The sequence below is a fragment of the Neopsephotus bourkii genome, unplaced genomic scaffold (genome assembly GCF_033783945.1).
Source record: "Neopsephotus bourkii isolate Nb327-2 ecotype Australia unplaced genomic scaffold, CSIRO-AGI_Nbou_v1 NB_1059, whole genome shotgun sequence".
Lineage (NCBI taxonomy): Eukaryota > Metazoa > Chordata > Aves > Psittaciformes > Psittacidae > Neopsephotus > Neopsephotus bourkii.
Window position 1 is genome coordinate 426,085 of NW_026901547.1, and position 27,387 is coordinate 453,471.

The window sequence follows — 27,387 nt, forward strand, 5'->3', positions numbered from 1 at the left end:
CTGTCACGTTAAAGCCATTCCCCCTTGTCCTGTCCCTACAGGCCCTTGTCCAAAGCCGCTCCCCAGCTTTCTTGTAGCCCTTTAGGCACTGGCAGCTGCTCTAAGGTCTCCTGGAGCCTTCCCTTCCTTAGGCTGAACCAGCCAGCTCTCTCAGCGTGTCTCCAGAGCAGAGCTGCTCCAGACCTCTCAGCAACTCTGGCCTCCTCTGGACTTATTCCGACAGCTCCACGTCCCTTGCTGCTGTTGAGCCAGAGCCGGGCAGAGGCCTTCGCCTGGGCCGATTCCTGCGCGAACAGAACCCTCGCCCGCTCTCCCGCGCAGGCGTGCCGGGGTTCGCGGTGCGCAAGCGTGGTGTGGTGGTGCGCGCTCGCTGGCTCCGGGGCCGGACTGCGGGGAGGGAGAGCGGGTCCGCGGGAGCCGCTCCCCGGCACCGCGCCGGGGCCCTGCGGAGCTGCCGCACCCCCACCCAACCGGGTATTGTTCGTGGCCCGTCTCCTCCGGAGAAGTTTTGCCCTCGTCCCGGCTCCGCTCCCCGCCAGGGCGGGGCGGGGGGTGGGAGCCGGGGCCCCTTTGTCGCCACCTCTCCGGCGTGCGGCGGCTGGTGGAGGGCTGTCGGAGGGGGGGCGAGGCTCAACATGATGGCGGCTGAGGCCGGGAGTGAGGAGGGCGGCTCGGTTATCTCAGCCGGGACGGCGGGAGCTGCCGCGGAACCGGGACATTACCCCGCCGTGTGCCGGGGCAAGGGGCCGGGGCCCCAGGGCCCCTTCCCTCCCGGCCCCGGTGGTGGTGGTGGTGGTGGTGGTGGCGGCGGCGGCGGCGGCGGCGGCGGCGGCAGCCCGGGAGCCGGGCCCCCCGGTGGCCCGGCTTTGTGCTCGGTGCTGGGGATCCTGGACCTGGGCACCGGGCCTGCCGCTCCGACGGGTGGCCCGGGGCAGGCACTGGAGGCGGCCCGGGTGGCCGATCCCGGCACCGCCACTTTCCCCCTGTTGCCGCCGCCGCTACCGCCGCCATCCTTAGCTGGGGGGCTGGGGACTGTGGACGAAGGCGACTCTCTGGACGGGCCGGAGTACGAAGAGGAGGAGGTGGCCATCCCGCTCAACGCTCCCCCCACCAATCAGTGAGTAGCCGCCCCCCCCCTCCCGCGGGCGTGTCTCGTTCCTGGCCCCCCACTCCCCTCAACCTCATCCTGGCCCCTGAGCAGCAGGGCCTTCAGGTGGAAAGCGTGTGTCTCGCTCCTTTGGAACTCCCGTAGAAGTTTGGCCCCTTCTTCCCCCAGTTCCGCTCCAGCAGGAAGGCTGCCCCAGCCGCTGGGGTGCCCGGGGACGGCAGTCACGCCGCCCCGTTGCATAGGGAAAGGGCGACCGCGACGGCGTGGGGTGCCCCTGCTCCCGGAGTTGGAGCAGCCGGGGTCAGCGCAGGGAGTAACAGGCGCTGCCGTGTAGCCGGGTTTGGGTGCTGCAAGTTTTCATAGCAGGCTGCCAGGAAGAGTGAGCTATTCCGGTTGTGGTTTAACTACCTGTTGGGGAGACTTTTGCAGCCTCTGGTAGCGCCCTGGTCTTTCTCAGAGCCATAAATCTCTCTCTTTTTGAAATAAAAGTGAACAAAAGTACTATCCGAGGCATCAAATAACTCATATGCCATGTCATCATCTTGCATTACTTAAAAAAAAAAAAAAAAAAAAAAAAAAAGAAAGAAAGTAATACTTGGCGTTTCCATTCCACATACAAACAGGCACACGTGCTTGGTCTTTTTTTTTTTTTTTTCCTGAATTCAGGCAGTCCCGAATCATGGATTTAAAGTGAATTAAAACTAATAAATAATGTCTTAACTGCTCTGCTGCTCAATCAATTTATAATAAAATCGTTTTTATGTAGGTTATGTTTGGAGAGATGAGGCAGTTGGAAAAAACAACACCAAACACTAAACCTGCATTTAGGTATTATTATACTTATCTGTTCGGCTAATCGGATATTCCAGCACTGCTGGTAATAGAAAGAATCCTGCAGAAGAGCCAGGTCAGTTTTGTGTTTATATTGAACTGTAAGGTCAGATATTGTTATGTAGGGTTAATATAATTAGTAAATACCTAAACACCATCTTTGGATTTAACTAGAAGGTCTGTGGTTCAAGCAGTGTGCTTGCAAGGCTTCTGTTAGAACAGAAGGTAGCCGTCGAGCAGGTACCATGTTCTCCTCAAGGTGAAATTGCTTAAAAGGCTTTTATTACTTTCATCAGTATCTAGACATATATTGTTCCTGAAGTTACAGTGAGTATAGTTGATAATTTTGGGTTTTGAGGTCCAGGGTGGCAGAATGTATCCCAAGATGCTGGTCACAAAGTTAGTCTGAAAACCCATCTGAATTTGGGTTGTGTTTTTTTAGTTTTTGCATTTTCTCGCTGACAGAGAGAATGAACTTCTACACTGTTCCACATCCTTCCAGGATTTCAGGAGCCGTTGCTGTAGTAAGGAGAACATAACACGTAACATTACAGTATTTCATTTAGCTTAATCTCCTGAACTTTGACAGCCTTCCTAGTAATCCTTTATTCTTTTAATTTCTGGACTTCTTGTGGAAGTTTGTAAACACTAAAGCCTTGTTTTGTGAAGACAAGTGTTTGAATAGTCTTAAACTTGTAGAATCTCCTAATGAGCTGGAAATAGGATTAGGCAGGTTTGACAAAGGATAGAGAGGGAAATAGGGGCACATAAAAGCAAAGTTACTTCTTCATTATGGTGTGCCAGGGTGGTGAGATACAGAATTCTGCTTGTCTGGTTTTCTCTCTGAAAGGTCACACTGCTTCTTCTGTTAAACCCAGCTGAGTTCCTCAGAGAACTGAGGCAAAAGCCAAAAAGCAAACTTTTTGAAATGCTTTAGGAAGTGGGGTAATTATTTGTGAACAGTCACCTGCTTGATATTAAAGTGATTGTTACCACATCTACAGTTCTGAGTGGATTTTGCAGTCAGAATATTGTCTTCTAAGTCATGTGCAAGCATGATAGTGAACTTTCATAAAAGAGGATGTTGGATTTCTGAGAGGAAGTGCATGCTGGGGGAAGACTGCAGAGGCCCTGATTTAATTTGGTTTACAAGGCTACTTACCTTATTCAGACAAAGGGGGCATTGTAATTTTTTCAGGACCAAAGGCATAGCTCTACAGTTAAATGGTTTTCTCTTAAGGATTCTTTCATACGGAAACATCCAAGAAATAAAATACAATTAATAAAAAAAAAAATAGAAGTTTGTAACTCTGTATACTTAACATTTTTCTTTGTAATTTTCTATGTAATTTTTATGTGATGTTTCTATAACAAAATTGAAGTTGGCTGACTAAAATGATTAGAAGCCTTTTTCCCTTTCATTCATCCCTTAATTAATTTGTACAGCATCAGGTTTTACCGTTCTCAGTGAAGTCATTTAAATTGGCCATATGTTGGTAGTAAATTGTATTCTTTCAGTCCTGCTGTTTTATTTTGGAAGTGCCCTTTCTTTATAGTCATCCCATCTGCTTCTACTGAGTTGAACTCTTGATTTGTTACTAGAAACAAAGATCAGTATTATCTATCATCTTACATAAGGAAAAGCCCAGTGTAAGTCTTTAAAAGCAGGAGTTCATATTGTGATTTAAACTTGGATTCAATTTCTCCAGTTGAATGTGATTACAAAACTGCTGTTCCATTTGTTTGAATAAGACTGCCAGCTCCACCCTTTCCCACTTCCTCCTAATTCATTCAGTTTTTATAGGAAGCATGCAGGGTTGGCTTGATGGATAGTTCCACGAATCTGTCAAATGGTTTTGTTTCTTTGTCTTAATTCCTGACAATATAATGTGTACATCAGAAAAGTGAGAGTGCTTTTCAACTCCTGGCCTTGCTTTGTGATAAAAAATTACTACTGTGTTGAAGAATGAAAAGGCATTATTTCTTTCATAACACTGGCGACTCACTAGGCTTCTTTGCCTTCCCATGGACATGCATTCCAGGACTTACTGAGTGTTTGGTTACTCACTCCAAACAAGAATACCTGTAGATGCTGCTGGTGTTCATACTCCAATCTTAGATAAGTATAAAATACAGTGAAATTTTTGGCACAAACTTAGACACAAATTTTATCAGTTTTTCATCTCTTAACTTGTTTTGTGAATTTTAAAAAGCAACAAACACAAACCAAACAAAACGTGAGTTCCCAGTCTGCAAGTGTTAGGCCATGAAGGTGTTACAAACGTTTTTTCTAAACATGAATAAGTTTTTAAATACTGTATAGTCAGCATTCTGGCTTTCACAGTAACTAACCTGAAGAGATGGGAAGTGAAGCAGATGCAAGTTCTGCACTTCCCATCAGGATGCTGTAAATATAGTTTGTTCAGGGTAGTCAGGATGTGTTCGTCTTTGCTAACAAGCACCTAATACTATGAATTTCCTCTTCTCTTTTCCATGTACCTAAGGAAAAGGGGAGTGTGCCTTCCCTTAATGTGTTTTCTTTAATTTTCTGGCAGTGGGAGGAGATGGTATGCAGCAGGTTCTCTTTGTTCACAAACGCAAAATCCCCAAGCAGGGTTGACATTTATCTTCTTTGATCCGGAGTGAAACTGACTGAAGGCTTGTCTGTTCAGTGCATGTGTGAGATTTCATTTTTCTGGAGCACAGCAGCAGTGTGTTGATGCTCTAGCTTAATGCTAGGTGGGAGGCAGGGAATGTAAGGGGTAAGTGGGCAGCTCTGTGTTTGTTTTGGTCGATTTTTTTCCCCTGTGCTTTCTACCCCTTTTGCAGAACTCACTGACAGTGGCTGAAATAGTGTGAATGCCTTTTGATTTAATAATGAATGCTGTTTAATTTGGTGGTAAACCAGTGGTATGCGGAATTATTGTTATTTATGTGTTTGATGAAAAATCTTAGCTAACAAATTTATTTTAGATCTTAGTGTGCATTCGTGTGGCAGAAGCAGATCCAGTATATTCCAGCAATACTAACATGTTCATATAGTGCTTTTTGAACAGTGGTTATCAGTTTGAAATGGGTATCAGTGGAAATTGAAAGCTATCAACCATACAAAATGAAATAGTCTGTCTGGTTAAACTGTCTACCAGAAAGGTAGACAAAACTGTTCTACCCAAAGGAGATGTGTTCTTACAGCCCTTGGTGCCTGTTGAGGCAACACAATGTTGAGAAAAAGAGCTGGAGATAGAGATGGATAGAGAAACATTAAATCAGGATGGATTGCATTAAACTAGATCAACCTGAATGTAGTGTGAAGTTCTAGTTTCTTCACATAAGTCCAGAGTTTTGCAGTGTTAGTTTATTCCAGTAACTCATGAAAAGGAGGTGGTTTTTTTTTCCTGAATAATGACCAAAGGCCCTTTTCCATACCAGTGAATGAATCTGTTGCACTGAAAGCTGAGGGGAGGTAATATTGGCATATTCAGTTAGGTAGTGTATAAACAAAAAATGCAGTGTGATGTAACTTGATTTTAGTGTATGAGGTTTCTTTTCTCTTTAACAGTTAATGTTTGGCAGGTCAACTTTTTTAGATAATTTCTGTATTAATTCCTGTTCTTCACAGAAGGGAAACACCTTACTTTTCGAAAGTAAGCATATTGGTCAGCATATTGATTTAGCCACTTACAAAATATACCTGAATATAAATCTGGTTTTAGGTCTGACTGAATGTGTGGTGTGAGAAGTGCTGTCTTAAATGAGTGGTTAAAAGCAGCAGAGCAGAATCATACCTAATCATATATAGGAAGTGAAGCAGTAAGTAAACTGAGTATATTAGATACACATATATATGAACACTGCAGATGAAGAAAACCGGAAGTGGAACAGTATTTGATGCCAGAAAAAGTTTGAGGTTGATTTTTCAGTAGTCAGTATTTCAAGTTAACATCGGATATTGTCATTTTGTTTAAACAGTGAATAGGGTCTTTTGACCTGCACTTCATCTAGTTTTCACTTTGTGTAGTATACAGACTCACAGAACTTCACTGTAGGACTTAGGCACTTCATCTACTGGTCTGCCCTATTGAGAAGCATAATATTGTGCTGTATTTCTTCACCTTTTATCGTCTTAATGTTTTATGGCTGCAGAGCAGGGAAGAACACACATTTTTCTAGGGGTCATGGGTCTCTTCAGTGTAGAAGAACCCTATCTGTTGGTTCAGCTGTAAATTCTTAGGACTTTTATGGTAGTTTTGCAGTTTCTCACTCATCTTTCTTTAGCAAAACAAGCAAAAGAAAACCCACCTTGGTATTTGTCTTACTGGGAGGCATAGTACGAGAGAGGAGAAGGCATCTCCTATAACATTATCTTTGTGCTTCATAGAAGTGTTACAGTGAAATGATTGTGTGACCCTCCAGAGCATAGTCAGTACCAATAAAATGTTAACCAGTGCTTGACAAGTTTTATTTACCTATACTGTTTTATATACTTCTAAATACAACATAAAGGCTGCAGGCAGTCTTTAGTATTTTTTTATTTTTATGTAAAATATCTGCTCTGTTGTGCTGGAGCAGAAAAACACTTCTGTTTTTACATGAGTCTGTGTGGAAGGTGGTGATGAGTAGTCAGTGTGGATTTATAAGAAGGTCATGCTTAACCAATGTAACAGCCTTCTACAGTGAGGTCACTGGCTTAGGGAGAAGGAGGGAGAGTTTACCTCCACTTTAGTAAAGCTTTCAACACCATGTCTAATAGACCGCTCATAGGCAAGCTGGCAGTGTACAGGTTAGACAAATGGACAATGAGGTGGATTGAAGTTGGTCCTGGAGGGTGGTGATCAGCAGCACAAAGCCCAGGTGGACATGCAGGTTGTACGCCGAGGCCAGCGCTATTTAACTAACAGTTTGAGGAATGACCTGCATGCTGGGATAGAGTGCGGCCTTAGCAAGTGCACAGACAATACAAAACAGAGAGGAGTGGCTGAAACATGACGTGTGATTTGCTTGAAATATCTACCTTTTCCTTCTAAGTTATGATTTTATTGCAAGTATTAATGTGTACAAATTAAAGTATAAAAATCAATGTTGCTATATTAACTTGAAAGCTCCAGTCATATTTCAGGGATGAATTATCAAGGTCTTCAGGATACTCAGTTTTGGTCCTGGTACAGAAAAGTTCTGGTAAGCTAGCAGACTGATTATTGTGGTGAAACAGTAATTCTAATCTTAAAATTTCAGCCCTGAAACAGTAATTCTAATCTTAAAATTTCAGTCTTTTCACCTGCTTCTCAAGCCAGCCTCATACCAAATCAGTTCTTCTTGTTAGGATTTCCTTTTTTTTGTTAAATAGTAATAGTTGTTCATCCTCAAGCCCTAATTGTTGGGGGTGTGTGTTTGTAAGTACGCTTTTGATGGGGTTGGAATATACTAGTTAGAGAACCATAAAACAGCCCAGGTTTGGAGGGACCTCGAAAGATGGTTTGGCCCAACCTTGGGTGGGAAAGGGAACATAACTGATACTATCTAGCACCCTGTCCAGCTGCATCTTGAAATCTTCCAGTGAGGTTTTCCTTCCTCCCTGGGGAGGTTGTTGCTGTGAATGACTGTTCTCACTGTAAAACAAGAAGTACTATGATGAGGTCTCTCTGAACCTTCTCTTTGCCAGGGAGAAGACACCTAATTCCTTGTCCTTTCCTCATAGGGCAGATTCTCCAGCCCTTTTATTATCTCCTGACCCTCCTTTGCACCCTCTCCAGTCTTGTCTGCATCTTTCTCGTATCATGGGGACAAGAACCGGACACAGCACTTCATGTGCAGCGTGGCAGCTGGGTAGAGTGGGATGATCACTTCTCTATCTCTGCTGGCAACGCCCCTCTGGGTGGAGCCCAGGGTCCAGTTTGCCTTCCTTGCTGCAGCAGCACGCTGCTGACCCATGTTCATTTCATTGTCCACTAGGATGCCCAGGTCCCTGTCAGGCAGGCTGCTCTGAGCCCCACACATCCCAGTCTGGACTGGGCTCTTTGACTCTGTCATCCTAGGAGCAGGACTTTGCACTTGGCTGTGTTAAACTCCATAGTGTTCTCACCAGCCTGCCCTTCCAGCTGCCCAGGTCTCTGCGAGATGGCTCTGCCTTCTGAAGTGTCCACCTCACCGCCCAGTTTGGTGTCATCAGCAAACTTGCTGATGATGCAGGGGGCTGGAACTGGATGAGCTTTAAGTCTCTTCCAGCCCAAACCATTCCTTGATTCTGTGATTTTGTGCTGTCTAAGCATTGGTGGAGATTTTTTTTTTTTTTTTTTTTTTGTTCTTTCCACTCTTTGGTAGTAAATATCAGAGAAATGTCCTTATTCTAAAAAGCAAAAAATTATCAAGCCTCTCTAATAATATTCTTGTTCTATAGTCAAATCTAGACCAGGTTTTGTGTTTTTTTGTTTCCTTTTCTTAGTTGTTCACACAATTCTTTTATGTCACGCTGCTGGATTCCTTGTATGGATTATACTGTCTAGGTTGTATTTTCCTAATGTTGTTCATTGTGCATGTGGGAAGTGTTGGACATCTATTAATTCAGGCACTGTCCCTGTCTTTGATATCGAGTGTATAACTGTCAGGGATTCGTCATTATAGAAGCAGTTACCTATACATGGACGTGGTGTTCCTCTCTTAAAGAGACATTCCAGGTTGCAAGAGGAGGTGAGAGTGGAGCACAGCACAAAGACCTGTGCTTGGTTAGAGGTGGTGAGTTGAAAGGAGGAGAAGGAGGAACGTGAAGGAGCTTCTGGTACATTTCACGAGGCGAGTCTCAGAAATTCATTGATTGTCGCCACACAGAGTATCTGCTGGTTTGTGTAGCAGTATTAACATTGTTTCTGTAGTAGTTACTCTTAGTTCGAACAGAAAAAGGCGTGGTTTTGACCTAAGGACACAAGTAGGAAGCATGTGAAAATTGGAAGTTTCTTTCTGAAAGCTTTAATGTGTTCCAGAATTCACTTCCTAAGCTGATCCATCAGTAAGAAAATGCAAGCTGTTTCAAGAGCTGTTTTTCCAGCCAGGTTAGCTATATTTCACCTGCTTATTTGTGACTTTGCAAAAGTGAGATAGGCAATCATTCTTCTTGTCAATAAATATGTATCAGGTAGGATTGGAAGAAATCTTTTGGTTGTGTTGGATATTATGCTGTTGTCTCACCTCTGTTTATTAAAGCCTACAGCATTGTTACAGCAGTTGAAACATACAACCTTTCTTCATTAGTGAAGTTATTTAAGGGTATTGCTTTTTGGCTGTGTGTTTATCTTGTTCTTTCATCTTTGCATAGTCTTTGCTAAGCTGTACCAAGGTTGTTGGTTGATCTCTTTTGTTCTAGCCCAGAGTTGATGTAAATGCTGGCAAAAATGTTTTAGTGGCTCCTTTTGGAGGTGTTTGCAAATCGCAGAGTTATCATATTGGATACCAAGGCGTGCCTGTGGTAGTTAATTATCTGGTTCCTAGCCTTGAAGTGTGGCATGGTTCAGTTTTTCACTTGCTGTTTCTAAGAGGTTTTGGAACAGCTGAACAAGAAAAGCATAATTATTTTTCATTAGGCTTGCATGGGTATGTGCAATACTGATGAGGCCGCATCTCTAATCTTGTGTTCAGTTCTGGGCCCCTCACTACAAGAGAGACACTGGGTTGCTGGAGTGGGTTCAGAGAAGGGCAATGGAGCTGGTGAAGGGCCTGGAGCACAAGTGTGACGAGGAACAGCTGAGGGGAACTGGAGGCTTAGTTTGGAGAAGAGAAAGCTCAGGGGGACCTTATCGCTGTCTACAACTACCTGAAAGGAGAATGTAGCCAGGAGGTGGCTGGTCTCTGATCCCAAAGAACAAGCGATAAGACAAGAGGAAACAGCTTCAAGCTGTGCCAGGGGAGGTTTAGGATACAATCCTGGATATTAGGAACAATTTCATTGGCAAAATGGTAGTCAGGCATTGGAACAGGCTGCCCAGGGCAGTGGTAGAATCACCGTCCCTGGAAGTGGGGACAGACTGTGTAGATGAGGGCCTCAGTGACATGGTTTAATGGTGACCTTGGCAGTGCAGTGCTCGGGTAAATGTTGAACTTGATGATCTTAAAGGTCTTTTCCAACCAAGCTGATGTTATGATTCTGTGCTAACATGCCTTGTGCTGCCTCTTAGAAAAATGTATAGGGATGCAAAAGGGATAAAAACCCCACCCTCCCTTTCCTAGAACAGTATCTAACACTTGATTTCATGCTAACTGGACAAAGAACACTTCTTGGCTTCAAGTTAGTTTCAACTCCTGTTTTATTATCTTAAAGCTGCATCTGTGTAGTAGCTCATACATATTTGCAGAGCTTTTTTTGTCAAAGTTTTTTGTGATGTGGGCACTGCAAAGACTTAGACAAAATTTGGTTACTATTGGCTAGTAACTAACAAGGCAGGAGAAGGATGTGAATTTAGTGAAGTCTGAGTGAAGCTTACCTTAATTTAATCTCTACATAATTTAATCTCTACAAATAACGTGCATAAAGGAGGTAATGCAGCCTTACAAATTTGGCAAAGATGAGGGATAAATGTTAAAAAGCAGAGTTTGGATAAAAATGGTAAAACTAAGAATGCATTTTAGGCTGAGAGAAACTGCAAGACTGAAATGAAACTTGAATAGTGAATAGAGCATCAAGTCTTCAGATGGAAAACTTGAGGGGTGTTTGGTTTGTGTCAACAGGATAAGAAGAAACAAATAAGAATATGGGATATTTTGCTGTGGTTTTGTTTGTTTTTGTTTGTTTGTTTTGTTGGGTTTTTTTTGGTGTGTTTGTGTTTGTTTGTTTGTTTCTGGGCGCTTTTTTTCTTTTTTTTTTTTTTTTAACCTTTGTCTTCAAGAAACCCTACTTGAGATTTCTGTGTGCCATTTGAAATTGAGGATTTTTCCAGCTCGAGATAGTTGTTCTTGCTGTCTTTTATAGAATCATAGAATGGTTTGGGTTAGAAAGAACTTTAAGATTATCCAGTTCCAGCCCCCCTGCCATGGGCAGGTATGCCTCACCCTAGACCGTGTCGTCGAAGGCTCTGTCCAGCCTGGCCTTGAACACTGCCAGGGGCAGACCATTCATGACTTCCTTGGGCAACCTGTTCCAGTGCCTCACCACCCTCAGAGTAAAATGGGAACAGAGCTCATGTGTTCTCCAGAGGCGGTAGCAAGAATTGGTACCATGTGCAGGGTACTAAGGCAGTGACTGAATTGGTAGGAGGGGAATGTTGAGCACGGGTCGTGGAAGTTTTCCATTTCTCCTGTGGGTTTTGTTGAAGCAGCAAGGTGTGGCTCAGGAGACTTTTGAGTGAAGTGGACATGGCATTTGATGGCTGTTTTTCCTGTGCACCGTAACCTTTTCTAGGTGGAAATAGAGGTCTACAGTGCAGCTGTTATGAACACCTACATTTGTACTATGTCACTGAAAAACACTTTTACACCTTTTCAGCATTCTCTTCTGCATTTCCTCCTCCCTTACCTGCTTCATTCCTAAGTAAAAATTTCAGTGTGCTGTGACAGCAGAATCTTTTAGTGGAACAACAAAGCTTCATAGTATTTGCTTTTCCCATGTGTACGAAAGAAATATGTAAATAAAAGGATTTGGTTGAACAGTGTGGCATGCTTCCACACATAATAGCAGCTGCCTCCTTTCAGATGATACATTTGCCATCTGCTACCTCTTTGTGAATAGCCTGTGCCTTGCATGGACCTTGTGGGGCATCCATGTTGGGGGACAAGAAGTCCTGTTGCTGTACCATGACTTTGCTAAAAGGGTTGCGGTGTAGTTGCATTTCTGCCCACAGTCGAAAGTACTTGTTGCTGTGACTGCGTGTCTGGTAGCCAGCACCTTTCATGCATTGGTGGAAAATTAAGGAGCTCTTGTTTGCAGGCAGGAGCTAACAGCTTTAACTGTAGTGCCGCTCATTTCATGAGGTTAACGGCTTGTGGCTGAGCTTGAGGACCACTCCAGTGCAGCTCTGTGTTGCTTGTATGGATATGCAAGCTGTTTCTGACACTGTTGTGCCTGCTTTTTTCTGTTTGCTGTGATTAACATTGTGATACACTGGGTTGGAGTTCTGAAGATGCTGCTTTTGATTTAAATCGGCACATGGGAGTTCATTCTTGCACAGCTTCTGACTGGTTTGTGAAGCATGGGAGCCTATTATTGGTATTTTCTTAGAAGCAAAATACAGAACAATTCTGTAAGTTTGTTACAGCAGTTAAATGGGTGGTTACAGCAGTTAAATGAGTGGTCAGAGAAGCAGGCACCTAAATTGTGATATATAGTTGGTAATATATTTTACGATGGAATCATTCCATAACATTATGTTGTAAGGCTACTTGGTTTTCTCTTTTAATGTGCCTTATAATAGCTATTGTATTGTCAGGGCACTAACTGTGGTTCAGAATGTCATTTAATTATGTGTGCTGAAAACACTGTGAGGATAGTGGATTGTCAGCATTTAAAAACTTGCAAAGTTGATGTTAGAACTACAAAAGTATTCCTAGGTAGGACTAAGCAAGCAAGCAGAGGTGACTGGGTAGAAATGATAGGGATTGTCTTTGTCAGTGATGGAGGTTATACACTTAGGTGCTAGTGCACACATTATGGTTTTGAGTCCACACATTTGGTCACAGCCACAGGGACAGCTTCGTATTCACAAACAGCTAGGCAGTTTTTTACTGATACCTTCCTATCCAAACCTTAATTATTTAATGAGACTGATAGTGTAGTGTAGGTAGTACTTAGGACTCCCTTTGATGTCTGCTCAGAAACTACGTTCAGTGTAAATCAAGAGATCTGGATCAGCTTTGCTTCTGACTGTGAGCACGTTAAACTTGAAGCTGTTACGGTTACAAAATGCCAAAATTGTTGATCCTGACCTATAAAACTTGAAGAGGGAAGGGTAGTTTCTTGTGGTGTATTTTCACAGAAGCACTGAACTGGATCTTCATTGAGATACCTGATTGGAGAATAAAGCCAGAGGATCTTGATTTATTTCATTTCAGAATTTATGATAGCCTGGTCCTGTCCTTCTTAGTGTTCCGCTCTCTGTTCTCTGATGAAATTACAAGTAGGACAGGTCCTTTAGTTTAGTTATTTCTGTTGTGCTTCCTTTAATGCTGATAATACAACTTAAGTGATATGAATTTTTTTCACTACTGTGAATTTGTGCTAAGTAGGTTAGCCAGTATTCACAGGAAGATTGATATATGTATGTACTTCAAAACAATAAAATCTCACAACCTTTGAACAGAAGTGTTAAAAAAGAAATAAAAAAGCCAGTCCTTAACTGAGCACTCGATTTCCTTAAATCAGATTGAGTACTGTAAAAGAGTTCTTACTGTTTGCTATCAAATTAGTTAATGATATAAAGTTGCACAACACTTCTTCATATAATGTGGAAAACAGGTGAGGATAGCTGGATGAAATATAAGACTTGTGCTTCTAAAAATGAAGTCTTTCAATACCCTTAGGCTGTGTATTGCTTGAATAAAGTGGTTCTGTCTAGTAATTTAATTCTGGTCTCTGGGAAAGTGCAGGGTTTTTTTCATCAACAAGCGTTTTGCATACTGAAATGGTGTCTTAAAAGTTTGTACTTAAGGTTGTATCTGGTTTATTAAAGATGTATTCTAGCTTAGAGGCTTCTTCAGGATATTACTGCCTCTGTTTTCTGCTGTCATTGCTCAATATTGATGTCTTTGCTGCCATGTGTATCTTTACATCAGTTGGTTGTTAAATTCAGTTCTAATACTTATTTCTTAGTGGTACAGAGTAATTTGGGCATTACATTAAGGTGTGCAACCTGTAAAATACAGTTCATTTCCTGTCAGCTTTTTATATTTCAAATGTGCTCAGTGACACTGAATTTAACTGCACTCAGCAGTTAACTATGTATTTCTTATTTCAGAAAACAAACCTTTTCTGAAGTGGAGGAGCAAATAATTTTTAACCCTGTTTCGGCTTTACCAGTGTCTTCTATTAGACTTGACGTAAAACTGTTGAGTGGAAGAGCATCCCATGTGTCTGTCTGTCTGTCTATCTATCTGTCTGTCTGTCTGTCTTGTCTATCTATCTATCCATCTACCTATCTCCTGTTCACTGCTAGAGAAAGTGATTTCCAATATGTGGGATATTCCAATATATCTTGCTGTCACTAGCAAGGAGAATGTCCTTTTTTTTTTTTTCAAAGCTACCAGTCTTAAAATTGGAGCACTCAAGTTTGTACTATATTTGTAAGAAATCCCTTACAGAAAATGTGAATGTTTTGTTGCAAGCAATCTGTGCCTGTTTTCCTAGTATATTTTTTATTAGTAATTTGCATTCTTAATAACAGTCCCACCTCCCTGTTTTGAAAGCATGCCTTTGTCAGTGTAATGCAACGCATCTGTTGATAGAGTTAGGATTATTTCTCTCAAATGTGTGATAAATAAGAACAGATAAGTGGTTAGTGGAACTATTGTTAGTTTTAAATAGGCTTTGTGGAATGTTGGCTTCAACGAGTTTCATGATTAGGAAAGTTCCTGGAATGTTATGAGGTAGAATCTCACCGATGTAATTGGGCCTGCAGTAGCCTTGAGTTGTATGTTGTAGAGACACAGCAGCGCTTTTTCTGGTTTAACTTGTTTTGATCAGGATGAGAAAGAGAAGCAAAGGAGAGCCATACTAGCAAGCACAGAGCTTTGCCAGGGTAAACAGTATCTGTGTTGGTGCTGCTTTTGCTGGTATGAATAGTACTTATTGGTTTGGTCTACCTGGTTTTCATTCTGACAAAAACTCTCAAAGCTTTTATTTCCATTTCGTAAATAAATAAATGCTTCTGGTTAGATTTTATCAACAGCCCAGCTATTCATTTTTTTTTGGAACTGTCATCTTGTGCAGGTTTTGGTATTATTGTGTATATTAGTTCAAAAGGCCATTTGCATCTCTCTACCAAAATGCATTTTTTGTGACTCTTGCAAGACAAACGTGAACTGTCAGAACTAAAAAGCAAATGGTGTGAAGTGGTAATGGATTTATTGTCTAAAACAGTGGCTCAATGGAAGCTGATGTTTTCTTGAGTGTAGAAATTAAAGATTGAATTAAGCATAGCTAGTTGATGGATGCAGAGTCAATAGGTTACTATAGTATGTAGTTCTGGAACATGCTGTGGCTATGAGGGTGATGAGAGCAATGCTTGCCTTTATATTTGAATGGTGCTCACATTGCTGTTGCTTTGGTCTTTTTTCTTTTTTTTTTTTAATAAACCTGATACTTCATCATTTGGGGTAGAATGAGTGTCCTGATAAAAACTGTATATATAAGCTGAGGTAAGGCAAATGAATGCTTAAATGGTAACAGCCTAACCTTTATTTCAGACTTAAGTGTTTCTTTGTCATGTTTTGCAGTCTGTGATTTGCCACACATTTGCACTTGCTTTTAATTGCCATTGTGATTAGGAAAGACTGTTTTGGGCCTAGGTGGTGGTCTGGTGACTGCTGTCACTCCAGTTCAGTGCAGGCTTTGCTACAGCAGCATGTGTGCCAGCCTGGAAACAGGTTGTTACAATTCATTTCTCAGTTTATGCTTTTATAAAGTCCAGCCTGTGTAGGCTTAAAATCAAGTCTTCCAAGTCAGATCACTCACTTCTGGTTCTCTTTGTTTAAAATAAGCAAATTAGGGAGGAAAGAAAACCTCATGGTATGTGGATTGAGAATCCACCCTTGGGGTGGTTCATGCGGAGAAGCAATGTTGGAAAAACTATGCTGCCTTACAAATACTGTTTATTCAAAATAAGTAAACTAGGAGGCTGAGCATGTAAAGATGGGATAACTTTGAATCAAAGCTTTAGAGTTACATCAGTTCTGACTGAAAGCTTTTGGTAGTTTTATAGGTCTATTCTGTTAGAGTATACAAAACCCTGGAGTTCTAAGGACATCCGTTGTTACTCTCTTTTTCAGGTGGTATCATGGAAAACTTGACAGAACAATTGCAGAAGAACGTCTTCGGCAAGCTGGGAAACCTGGAAGTTACCTTATTCGAGAGAGTGATCGGAGACCAGGTTCATTTGTGCTTTCATTCCTTAGTAAAACAAATGTCAATCATTTTAGGTGAGAATTAAATGTTTTCTTTTAAAATACTGTTATCTGCGTTTGGGATTAGAGCACAATAGAGTACAAACAGAAAATAATCATTTTATTATAACTGAATATGTTTAACTTTTTCTTGCATGGTACAGCTTTTACTACTGTTTGTTTCAAGGTATGCTGTTTAACAGTTATTTTATAGGCTAAAGAATAAAAATGTGAGGAAACCCCAACATCTGGCTGTTGAAGTGTATTCAAAGAGGTTGTGAATACGCTTATAACAACTCGTAGGTTTCATTAGTTAGTCAAGGTGCTTGTTTTGAGTCTGTTCCATAGTAGCCATTGTATCTCACAAGACTTAAGTGCTGGCACATGTGGTTGGTTCCTTAATTTTGAGGGAAAACCCTTCCAGAAACCAAAGCCCTCAAAACCCAGGAAGAAATAAGGAGAATTATGTATTTATTCATCTGAAGGTTTGCTGGAAACAACCTCAGTGTGTGCTAGAATTAGTTGTTCTAAATACAAGTAACTCTTTATCCAGTGTCCTAACTAGGATTATTTTATCATTTCCAAACTGTGTACATTAGTAAGTTCATTTATTCTTAGTGTAAATGAGGTGTATTCTAAGAAGAGTTTGAAAGTTAGTCAGCAAATGGAATATGTTCATCTTTACAAAACAGAAAGCAAATCAGAAATCAAATGTTTTTTTGAAAGCAAATGTTGCCTTGATAGCAAGAAGCAAATTCAAAAGCAACTTCTTCAACTTCTGAATGTTGGAATTATACAGAATGCCAACATGAGCCACTATGTTCATGATTTGCAAACATAGGGAGGTTTTGGTTGCATCTGCTATGTGAAGAAATGTGGTTAGAAGTCCTGATGTACCATTAATATGAAACGCATAATCCTCATAAGTGCAAACAATATAGCACAGAAATAGTATCTTGTTTGCATCTTGCTATCTGAGATACGTTTTCAGCTTCTCAGCCTTGGGTTACTATGTAGCAGTAGCAGAAAAGTAAACTGTGCTAATACTTGCTTCCTAGTGCTGTTTTACAGTCCTGGATTAATTTTAATAACTTCCATTGCTAAAAAAATGTCCCTCATACTTTGTTCCCTAAAATTCTTATTTTTCACATGAAACTTTTGTTAGATTTCTATGCAACTGAAATCCCAACATTTTAGATGAAAGTGTCTTAAACTATTTTAGCAGTTTTGGTGCCTCTCAAAAGTTGCATACAGACATATGCTCATGCAGCATATGATTGATTTACAGCATATGAACCTTCAAAACTAAATCTTTTATTCACTGAAGTGTTACCTTTTCAATGAGTCACTGATAGAAAGGATTTTGAATGAAAATAATAATATTTTAATCTTTTCCCTTCCGAATTTTCTGTGATTATGGAAGTCTTTCTGTATTTGCTAGCTCAGTGTTCTGAAGAAGGGTTTCACCTAAGATTGATGAGAAAATAATCTGAAACACTACATTTAATTTAGAACCTAATGTATTGAATAATTTAGCAGGAAATCTCACAGAAAATGTCAAAAGATCTAGCCTATGCACTTAAAGTTACGTTGTTTTCTGACTCCCCTTGCAGTGCTATATGCCTAAAAGCTTTAGATTTTGTCTCTGAAGATTCATCTTTGTAAACATCTTACATCACTGTTTGGAAAAAATAATTAAGTTCAAAGAATTGAGAAGGAGGATTTAACTAGTGTAGTCATTTGGGATGAAGAATAAGTTTCTTAGTAGTATAACATTTGGAATTTCCTCTCCCTCTTTTGTTTTTGAATTGTTCACAAGCATTGTGAAAATAGGTTTTTTTTTGGTAATGTATTTTGAAATATCCTTAACTAGAAACTGGAGAGACAACATCACCTTTTAGATTTTATTTAACGTTTGGAATTTCCTCTCTCCCTGACTATTTCCTAACACTGAAATTGGCTTAGTTTGGTAGTAGTTTGTTTCTTAATTTCTTATATTTTTGTAAGGATGGACTCCTGTCTGATCTCTGTGTTCTGGAAAAATTTATGTCTGCTTGGTGCCATCAGTTTACACAGCGTGTTTATTTCTTTGGACTGTCTGGTCAAAGATATTAAAATTGTTTCAGATTAAGTATTTCTTCACTTTTACGAATGACTCTTCAGTTTAAAAGGAATGTTTTAAATATTGTTAACTCTTTTACCTAAATAAATAATTCCTAACTGCGTTCAGAATTTGTATTGACTAGAAATTTGAACAGACTTGGTACTTCATGTTTCTGGTATGTCAGTGCATTAACAAGTCTCTGTATTTTTAAGAAAAACACGACCCTTAAAGAATAAAATGTATGGTTTTGTAAGAATTCAGTCTTGTGTTAAACTACTGAAATGGTTATGTAAGTTGGTTGTTTTTTGTTTGTTTTTTTTTCCACTAACAGTTGGGTCTAAGAGTTGTTTTGATTATTCCAGTGTAATCTCTTAACTTTAAATATGAGTGCTAAACTAACTGTAAGAAAGTGACTGATTTTTGAAGGTGATTGTTTCCTGCATTGTATAATCATGTGCCATTACTTGCTGTTAGAATATTTTAATACTTTGCTGAATGTATATAGGCTTATTAAGAAAGGTATATGCCCTGCAATGTAGTGAAATATTATCTCATCATTAACAGGATTATTGCCATGTGTGGAGACTATTACATTGGTGGACGTCGTTTTGCTTCACTTTCGGACCTAATCGGTTATTACAGTCATGTGTCCTGTTTGCTGAAAGGGGAAAAGCTCTTATTTCCAGTAGCACCTCCAGAGGCAAGTCCCAAATCTAAGTGTCATTTCCTTCATTGTTGGTAACTTCAATCACGATTCACAGTTTTCTTTGGAAAAATCATGATAGAAAGTTTACTGTAGTTCTACATAGTCTCAGCATATGTTGAAGTATAAGGAATATAAGAATGCATTCTTACTGATACAAAGTAATGATTAAAATCCCCTAAACTGCTATTTAATGGAAATGTGTAATGAGAGAGCTGGGTATCAGGTTTTGTGTTTATTTCCAAATGCAGTAATAGCTTTGGGACTAAAGAGAGGTAAACAAAAATTGTGCAGTTCTTGGTTAGTAAAGAACACCATGTAATGTAATCTCTACTCTTTTATGGTATTTTGTCTATCTAACAGGATTTCAAAGTGCACATCCTGAAAGTAACTAAAGTTTCTGAAAATAGGGCTTCTTCCACGTGCCCATCTGAAACAATAGGAGTAGTTAAAATAAGCCCGCCTGCCAAACAGAACTTAAGCAAGTGTTTCTGAATGTTAAACTTACAGAGATTTCCATTCTTTAAGTGGAAGAAAGTTTGAAAGTGTACTTTTATGGGAATTATCATACTGGTAGTTTATTTTGAAGATGATAAGCATACATTATCTATCATGCTAGAAATCAAAATAACTCTTGTAGCTAGCTGTATGAATTATACTAGTTCTCAGGGGTTTTGAACTTTGAATATCTAAAATGGGCAAGGGGGATATAAGTGACTGTTCTCCCAGTCTTTTGATTCAGAATAGTGTAACACTGGGGAGAAGGGTTTTACACTAGAAAGAGGGAAAAGTACTACCTTTGCTGTCTTCTCTTAAATTGTAGCCTGTTGAGGACAGAAGGAGAGTTCGAGCAATTTTACCTTACACCAAAGTGCCAGAAACTGATGAAATAAGGTATGTTTTAATGATAGTAGTAGTTGTGAAAGTCTTAAGAGTATTTATAAATACTAATGATTTAAGTATATGTTCATATACAAATACTGTCCAGTTGCATCTTAACACGGTTAGGTTAAAAGGATGATTTCCCTGTTAGAAATAGCAATAACACTTTCAGGACATTTGTTTGTATTAATTGTCAGGAAATTACGTTAGGTTTATTGAAGTAAAATTAGTAATGTTCTCATTTTGAAGTACACTTCATAAAGCCGTACTTTTTTTTTTTTCCAAGAGGGTACGCGTATGAAAAAATCATGTGCAGAAATGCCTTGTGTGACAGTGCGAAATAAATGAGCAAGGCTTCTGTTCAGACTGCCACAGAACGAACAGCAGATAAATAGTTCAAGCCAAACAAGTTCTGACCACTAGACAGAGTGGTCAGAGAATGTGAGCATTGACTGTTTGTAAATGGAAGAATTAATTAATGCTTTCTTTGAAAAAAGAAGAAAGGAGCAATGTTAAAGAAGGTTTGCCTTGTTCAGTGTTCTAGTATTCATTTTCTTACCTGTGCTTAGAAACTTGGTGACTGTTCTTTCTAAGTTCTCTGTCCATAAGATGGAGCAAGAATGATTCTCCGTTCCGTTGCCTTCACATCTTTCCCTCCTTTTGGGAAAACTCTGTGTTGAATAAAATTATAATTTTAAGTGTGTAATCTCCCATAATTTTAAGATACTAAAAAATTACAGAATTGCAGGTATATTTCTCATATTCTTACACTTTCTGTTAATTGTTACACTGTAGTGATTTCTAATCTCTTTAATGAGGCAGACTCAGTTTGATTAAACACACTGATTGAATTGGGAATGGGTTTTGCAATATTAGCCTAAGATACAGAGAAAGGTATATGAGAGCTTTATATCCTCACTGGGATGGAAATTATTTCAAGGCTCACTTGTCAATCCTGTTTAACCTCTTTAAAGGATGCTGTGAGGATATTTATCTTTGAGATTGTTTTCCAGATTAGAAAGTGGTAAGACAGAGAAAGGACTCTCAATTGCATGTTTCAAGTAAGACTTCCTACTATGTATAAGAACAAAAAGATAGATTGAGACCATTAAATACCTACCAACTTGAGAGGAAAAAGCATTTTATTATAGTGCTATCATAACAGAAATTGTAGAAAATTATACGTTCTCTCTCTTGTTTAGGATGAAACTAAAATGCAAAGTTCTGTGCTTGAGTTTTGAGATCCACATGGCTAAAACAGTTACAGTTCTGTTTGTGGCACAACTCAGACATGTTAATGCTTCTTATTTCTGCTTTTCTTGCAGCTAACTGCATGGCTTCTCTGGAAGCTGTTCTGTACTCCCTTTGTAGCACTGTTCTTCATATGTGAGAACATAAAGAGTATTATATTCTAAGATATTTCACAAACTTTTATTATATGATACTCATTTTCACGAAAGGAGTATTATTTTCTTATAGACTATTAAGGGTATCTCTGGTTATTTTGCTTGTGTTTATTAATTGATCCCTCCTGATAAAAGAACAGTATTACTGTCTTTTAATATTGCGTTATTTTTGTTTTATGCATCCTCAGCACACTTTGAATTTGGTGTAACTGAAGTATATACTAGGTGCTAAACATAAATCAAAAGTATAAACTCCTATATAGTAACAGCTTAACTGTGAGGAAAAATACACATCATATGCTGGGGGTATTAATTCATGCCTTAATTCATGTTCACAAACAGATTTTCTCATATATTTTGAGTAAATTGCAATCAAGAATTCATTACATTCATTAAACTTTTTACTATGATTGTATCTCTGATTTAAAATCTTGCTGTAACCCTCTTCAGTTTCCTTAAAGGAGACATGTTTATTGTCCATAATGAACTGGAAGATGGCTGGATGTGGGTTACAAACCTACGGACAGATGAGCAAGGTCTTATTGTGGAAGACCTGGTAGAAGAAGTGGTAAGTAATTTTTATGTTCAAATTTCTTAGATGAATGATTATTTTTTTTTGCAAAATAATATTTAAATAAACCCAAATTAGTAACAGTTAATTGCCAGTTTTTTAGTTATGTACTTTTCTAAACATAGTAATTGGATCTGCTTCGTTTAAAATAGTATAACAAACCTGTAAACCTAATTCAGTATCAAAAAAGCTTATTCACATGCTGTCCCCAGAGAAATACAAATGAATGGTACAGAAAATTCGCTAGGCAGTTTACTAAGCTTTACTGTCCTGGTGAAGGATCTGTTACTTGTTTAATTGCATTTCTTCATATTTGCCAGAATGTAATTTTGCGTTATGGTAGGTTTTTCTCTTTTTTTCTTAAAGATGAATTGTGACGTAAAAATGTATTTGGGCTTGTGTGAGCTTACGAAGCTAACCAGGGGACCTGCAGATAATTCAGTTGCTGTAGGGGGGAACAAGTGGTTTAATATACTTCAGAAGGAGAAAACAGCATTGCTTTAGAGTCAGATATTTTTAATAATATTGTCCTGCATAGTACCTGTGTTTTGCAGTGTTAAAGCAGTGTTACCTGCAGCTAATCACAGACCTGTGTCAAGTTTTGAAAGGCTAAATTGATGTGGCAATTCTAGGCTATTGAACCGTAGACCGATGTATCAGTAGTTAAGTTAATCTTAAGAAAGCTGAGATTTTGAAAACTTACCACCTCTAAAGAAGGACTTGAAACATGCCAAAAGCAATCTTCTGAAATAACATTCTGGCTGAATTTCCACTTAGTGAATGAAGAGGAAATCTTTTCGTAGAACTTCAGTAAGCCTTTTAGTTCAGAAATGTCTCCGGCTTCTGATGTTTTTTTCTGCATAAGGTCTTAACCTGTAAAGTTTGTTGGTTGTTGTTTTGTTTTGTTTTGTGTTCTTTTTTTCCTCTTAAGTGAGCTGTACTGTTGTCATGCACTTAATATGTTAATTTTCTCATTAGGGAAGAGAAGAAGATCCACATGAAGGCAAAATGTAAGGATTTTGGTTTTGTTATTAAAAGCAATCATAACTGTTTGTAAACTTCTGCTATGAAATTTCCCAGCTTTTGGGAAGGTGAACCAAAGACATTTGTTTTTTCATCCCAAGACTGTTTTCTATACTAGCTGCTGAAGATGCATGGATAATTAATATTAAAGAGTCCTGTAATAGGTATGCCTACTGCTAGTGTGTTTTGCAGTGTTGAGATTCTAGATGAGTCCCTGTGTGATCACTTTCAGCCAAGATATGCTCAATGGAGTATTTGTTGAATATAGTGTTTGCCTTAGAGGTAACCTTTACTGAGATCTGCACAACTCTAAATGCTGGAAAGAGAGCAGAGTTCCAATGAGAAAATTATAGTGGACATTTACAGCTGTTCTTTTTAATATTGAATACAATTTAAAAAAATTGACTAAATGAAATAAAGATTTTTTTTTTTTTATACTGAATACAATTTAAGAATCAACAGTGTATTGGTATGTCAAGCTGTTGATAGATTATTTTCAGTAGTAATTGTGAGTGGCAAAAGAAGGTTCAAAAAACTTCCAGTGGCTTTATTATTTCATCTGTCCTCCTGTTTGCTTGCAATATTTTCACCTAGTGCTTTTTCTCTGTTGCCCAATTTGCAGTATCCAAGAAGCTGATGGCTGAAAAAGGCATTTCTCACTATCTTAAGAGGAGAAAGAAAACCTGTGGTGTATTTGTTGTTTGTTTACTGTTTGGTAGTGATCTGCTAGTCAGTTTGGCAGTAGGGGTGCTTTCAAATGTAGGTGTTTTCATTTATTTGCAAACAAGTTGGTAACAGATGCTAGAAGCTTTGATATTGTCTGTTCACAGTTACTTGTGCCACTCAGAGGAATCTCAGGGAGACCATAATTCTTTCAAGCATTCCAGTAGCCAGAAGTTATCCTCTAATGGTAGTATAGGAAGTGAAGTTAGATCTAAAGCTGTTTTCTGATACACAAAAAGGCCATATTTTAGCTTTCCTTTAAAGGACAGAACAAGTTATTAAGTCAAGTTGTTATGTATAGTTGTCTCAGGCTGAAACTGGGCAGAGGCTGCTGAACCTTTCTAGGGCACTGCTTTGATACAGGACTCTGGGAAGGTATAAGGTGTGAGGTCAAAGAAACCTGTATTCAACAGTCTAACAAAGCTAGGTTCTACTTCGACAGCTTCTGGCAAAATTCACTTGGGATTTTTTTTCTGTATGGTCTTTAACCTTGCCTGAGTTATGGTTCAAGTAAATTGCTGTATGAGACTGACTTCAAATAATGCCTGTTAAATTATCTGCTGGTTAGACAGTTTGTTTTAATCTCTAAACATAGTTGGATATGAATGTCAACTCCAAGTATTGGCCATTTGATTGAAATTAATTTATTTACATACCTGTTACTGTTAGTTTTCTTCATGCTGTTGGTAGAACAGAATCATAAGTAGCAAAATCATTATCTATATTTATTAGGTCTTTTTAAATAAAGATTAGTTCATAGGTGACAGAACCTGGATGTCACCAGAGCCAAAAAAAAAAAAAGAGAGGTGGTAGTCTTGCTTTCTAATTTTTCTCTTCATCTTTGTTAAGATGGTACCATGGGAAGATCTCCAAACAAGAGGCTTACAATTTGCTGATGACAGGTACTTGTATTTTTGATTGAAATACTGGGATAGTAATGGATTATTTCATTTATCAGTGTCTTCATGAAAATGCTGTGGAGAATATATGCTTTTATATACTGAAAGGAAATACATTACAAACTTTTTTAGCTCTTTCATAGAGGAACAATTTCTTCAAATGAAAACACCGAGATTTCTAACCCACGCTGCTAAGTAAGATACTTTAAATATTAGAACATGAGTTACGAATTTTTGAAAACTTGTTGTAAAACTTTTTTTGTATGCTTTTGTAAAGAGATGGCAAAGATGTGGCTAGGCCACAACAGATAAACCAGTTTGCATTAATTTCACCAGTTTATTGCTGGTTCATTGAGTTTGAGGTTACTGTTGGGACTTAATTTACAGACTTTGCATTTCTTCAGGTGTGTGATTCTTGCTCATTTATGTGGAAATATATTTGATAAGGGCTCATATGTAACTTCACTAAGAAAAGTAACACCATTATGATATCTTTTCAGTTGGTCAGGTGTGCAGTTTTCTTGTGAGGCCTTCAGATAATACACCTGGTGATTATTCACTTTATTTTCGGACCAGTGAAAATATTCAGCGTTTTAAAATATGTCCAACATCAAACAATCAGTTTATGATGGGGGGCAGATACTACAATAGGTAAGTTTTAGTAGTAAAATGAATTGTGTGTATTTTATACTTGTGTAAAGAACTTGTCTAATTTGCGCCTGATAATTATTTTCTGCTATGATCTTAAGACTGTAGTTTTAATAGTATGCTAACTATTTTCTCCAGCTTGCTTCGTAGTTACTTGTAACTGAGCAAGTTCTTGAAGCTTGCAGAAGCCTGACTGTAGTTTGTTTGTTTTGAAGCAGTTTTCTTTCTTCTGCAAACCATTTTCTTCACGCTATAGATCGTCTATTGTATGGATCATGTGAATCCATTAATTGTGGATCTGTAAGAGAGTGCTGTGTTGTCTTGGAAACTACTGTTTGTATTGATTATTTGAAAAGGGAAAATAAAATTAACATCTTTATCTGAGACATTCAGTAAGATTTTCAAATAATAAAAATGGGTATTTACAAGAAAAGGGAAAAAATACCATAATTGTTTGGAAAAGTCATTAAATTGCATTGTAATATATGTGTTGTACTTGGGTCAGAAGTACAAATCACTTTGTTTAGAGTGAGCAAACTTGGGATACATTTGTTTTGCCATTGGTACAAGAATACAGAAATTTGTACAAAAAGAAAAATAACAAGAGATACATTTTCCCTTTTATGGGAGAAGCTATCAGTACAGATCAATCCTTGATCTTGTTTTTAGAGGAGTTGCAGACGCAAAACTTCTCAGCAGTGAAAACTTGCCTTCCTCTTTTAAAAGAGGCCATTGCCTTGTCTCACAAAATCGGCACTTTTCCAGACTTGCTCACCTAGAACCAGGGCATTCATCATCCCAATAGAGAATTTCTCTCACTTCCAGCTTGGCTTCTGAGTGGGTAGAGATCCAGCAGCTGGTGTGTCTGAGGAAATGTCGAGGTCTCCTAACTAAGAAGTTCAGTGGACTTTTTCATATGACTTCAAATGGACGATGGTGTGAGGCTAAACAATTGGACCCTTATGAACCTTTGCATACCCCTCACCCATGCTGCTTGAATACCTTCTACATTAATCAGTCTGGTCTCCAGACATCCTCATTGAAAACCAAACTAGCTGCAGTGTCATTCTTACATAAAGGTAAATGCTCTTTTGCCCATTCTCTAGCTAAGTGGCTTTTCAGGAGGCTGATAGCGTAGGAGACCCCACCTGAGGTGATGTCAAACTAATTAGTAAATCAGTGGAACTCTTATTAGTTTCAAATGGTTTTGCAGCATTGAATAGTATACCTTCACAGAGTTATTGCGTAAAGTAAGTTACTACTTTATAGTGCTTTATTCACTTGAGGCACGTATATAAATTACATTTATCTAAAGAAGATTCTTTCTATGGTATGGAAAACAAGATTGTAAAGTAGCACTAAGTTATTAAAATCTTTTATATTTTTATGTTTTGTTTACATTTTGTACCTAGTTTGCAGAGATCTTCCTCAGTGTGAAGCAGAATCTGCATAGCTTTAAAAGGCTTCATTTTTATTGTGTGTTCTGGAAAATTACTGCTATAGTCATAGGCTCAAATTCATTCCAACGTAGTATATGCTGCAGCTTGGTAAACTTCCTGGAAGCTCAAACACGTAGTGAAGTATGCAAGGTAAGGAATTGTAAGATAATAAAGATTCAGAATGAAGATGCTAAATACCCAAATTCTGTAGTGTGAGATCTCCTGTAGATGGCAATAAATTAGAAGCAGAAAAAGAACACATTGTGGACTTCTCAGTTGTTACAGAATCACAGAATAGTTTGGGTTGGAAAGGACCTTAAGTTCATCTAGTTCCAACCCCCCTGCCATGGGCAGGGACACCTCGCAATAAACCATCCCACCCAAGGCTCTGTCCAACCTGGCCTTGAACACTGCCAGGGATGGAACATTCACAACTTCCCTGGGCAACCCATTCCAGTGCCTCACCACCCTAACAGGAAAGAACTCCCTCCTTATATCCAATCCAAATTTCCCCTGTTTAAGTTTTAACCTGTTACCCCTTGTCCTATCACTACAGTCCCTAATGAAGAGTCCCTCCCCAGCATCCCTTATAGGACACCTTCAGATACTGGAAGGCTGCTATGAGGTCTCCATGCAGCCTTCTCTTCTCCAGGCTGAACAGACCCAACTTTCTCAGCCAATCTTCATATGGGAGGTGCTCCAGTCCTCTGATCATCCTCGTGGCCCTCCTCTGGACTTGTTCCAACAGTTCCATATCCTTTTTATGTTGAGGACACCAGAACTGCACACAATACTCCAAGTGAGGTCTCCTGAGAGCAGAGTAGAGGGACAGGATCATCTCCTTCGACCTGCTGGTCATGCTCCTTTTGATGCAGCCCAGGATACTATGGTTGGCTTTCTGGGCTGCAAGCACACACTGCCGGCTCATGTTAAGTTTCTCATCGACCAGCACCCCCGAGTCCTTCTCCGCAGGGCTG

At 39.2% G+C, this 27,387-nt stretch overlaps 1 protein-coding gene across 1 annotated transcript; it reads left to right on the forward strand.

The window, feature by feature from the left end:
• Positions 1 to 342: 342 nt before the first annotated feature.
• LOC133216506 (ras GTPase-activating protein 1-like) lies at positions 343 to 26,594 on the forward strand. Its single transcript, XM_061361269.1, has 9 exons — positions 343 to 1,117; positions 15,899 to 16,048; positions 18,681 to 18,816; positions 19,643 to 19,713; positions 21,558 to 21,675; positions 22,657 to 22,688; positions 24,274 to 24,326; positions 24,824 to 24,974; positions 25,797 to 26,594. Exons 1-9 carry the CDS (start codon positions 636 to 638, stop codon positions 26,107 to 26,109), a joined length of 1,506 nt encoding a protein of 501 aa, XP_061217253.1. The 5' UTR covers positions 343 to 635; the 3' UTR covers positions 26,110 to 26,594.
• The last annotated feature ends 793 nt before the right edge of the window (positions 26,595 to 27,387 follow it).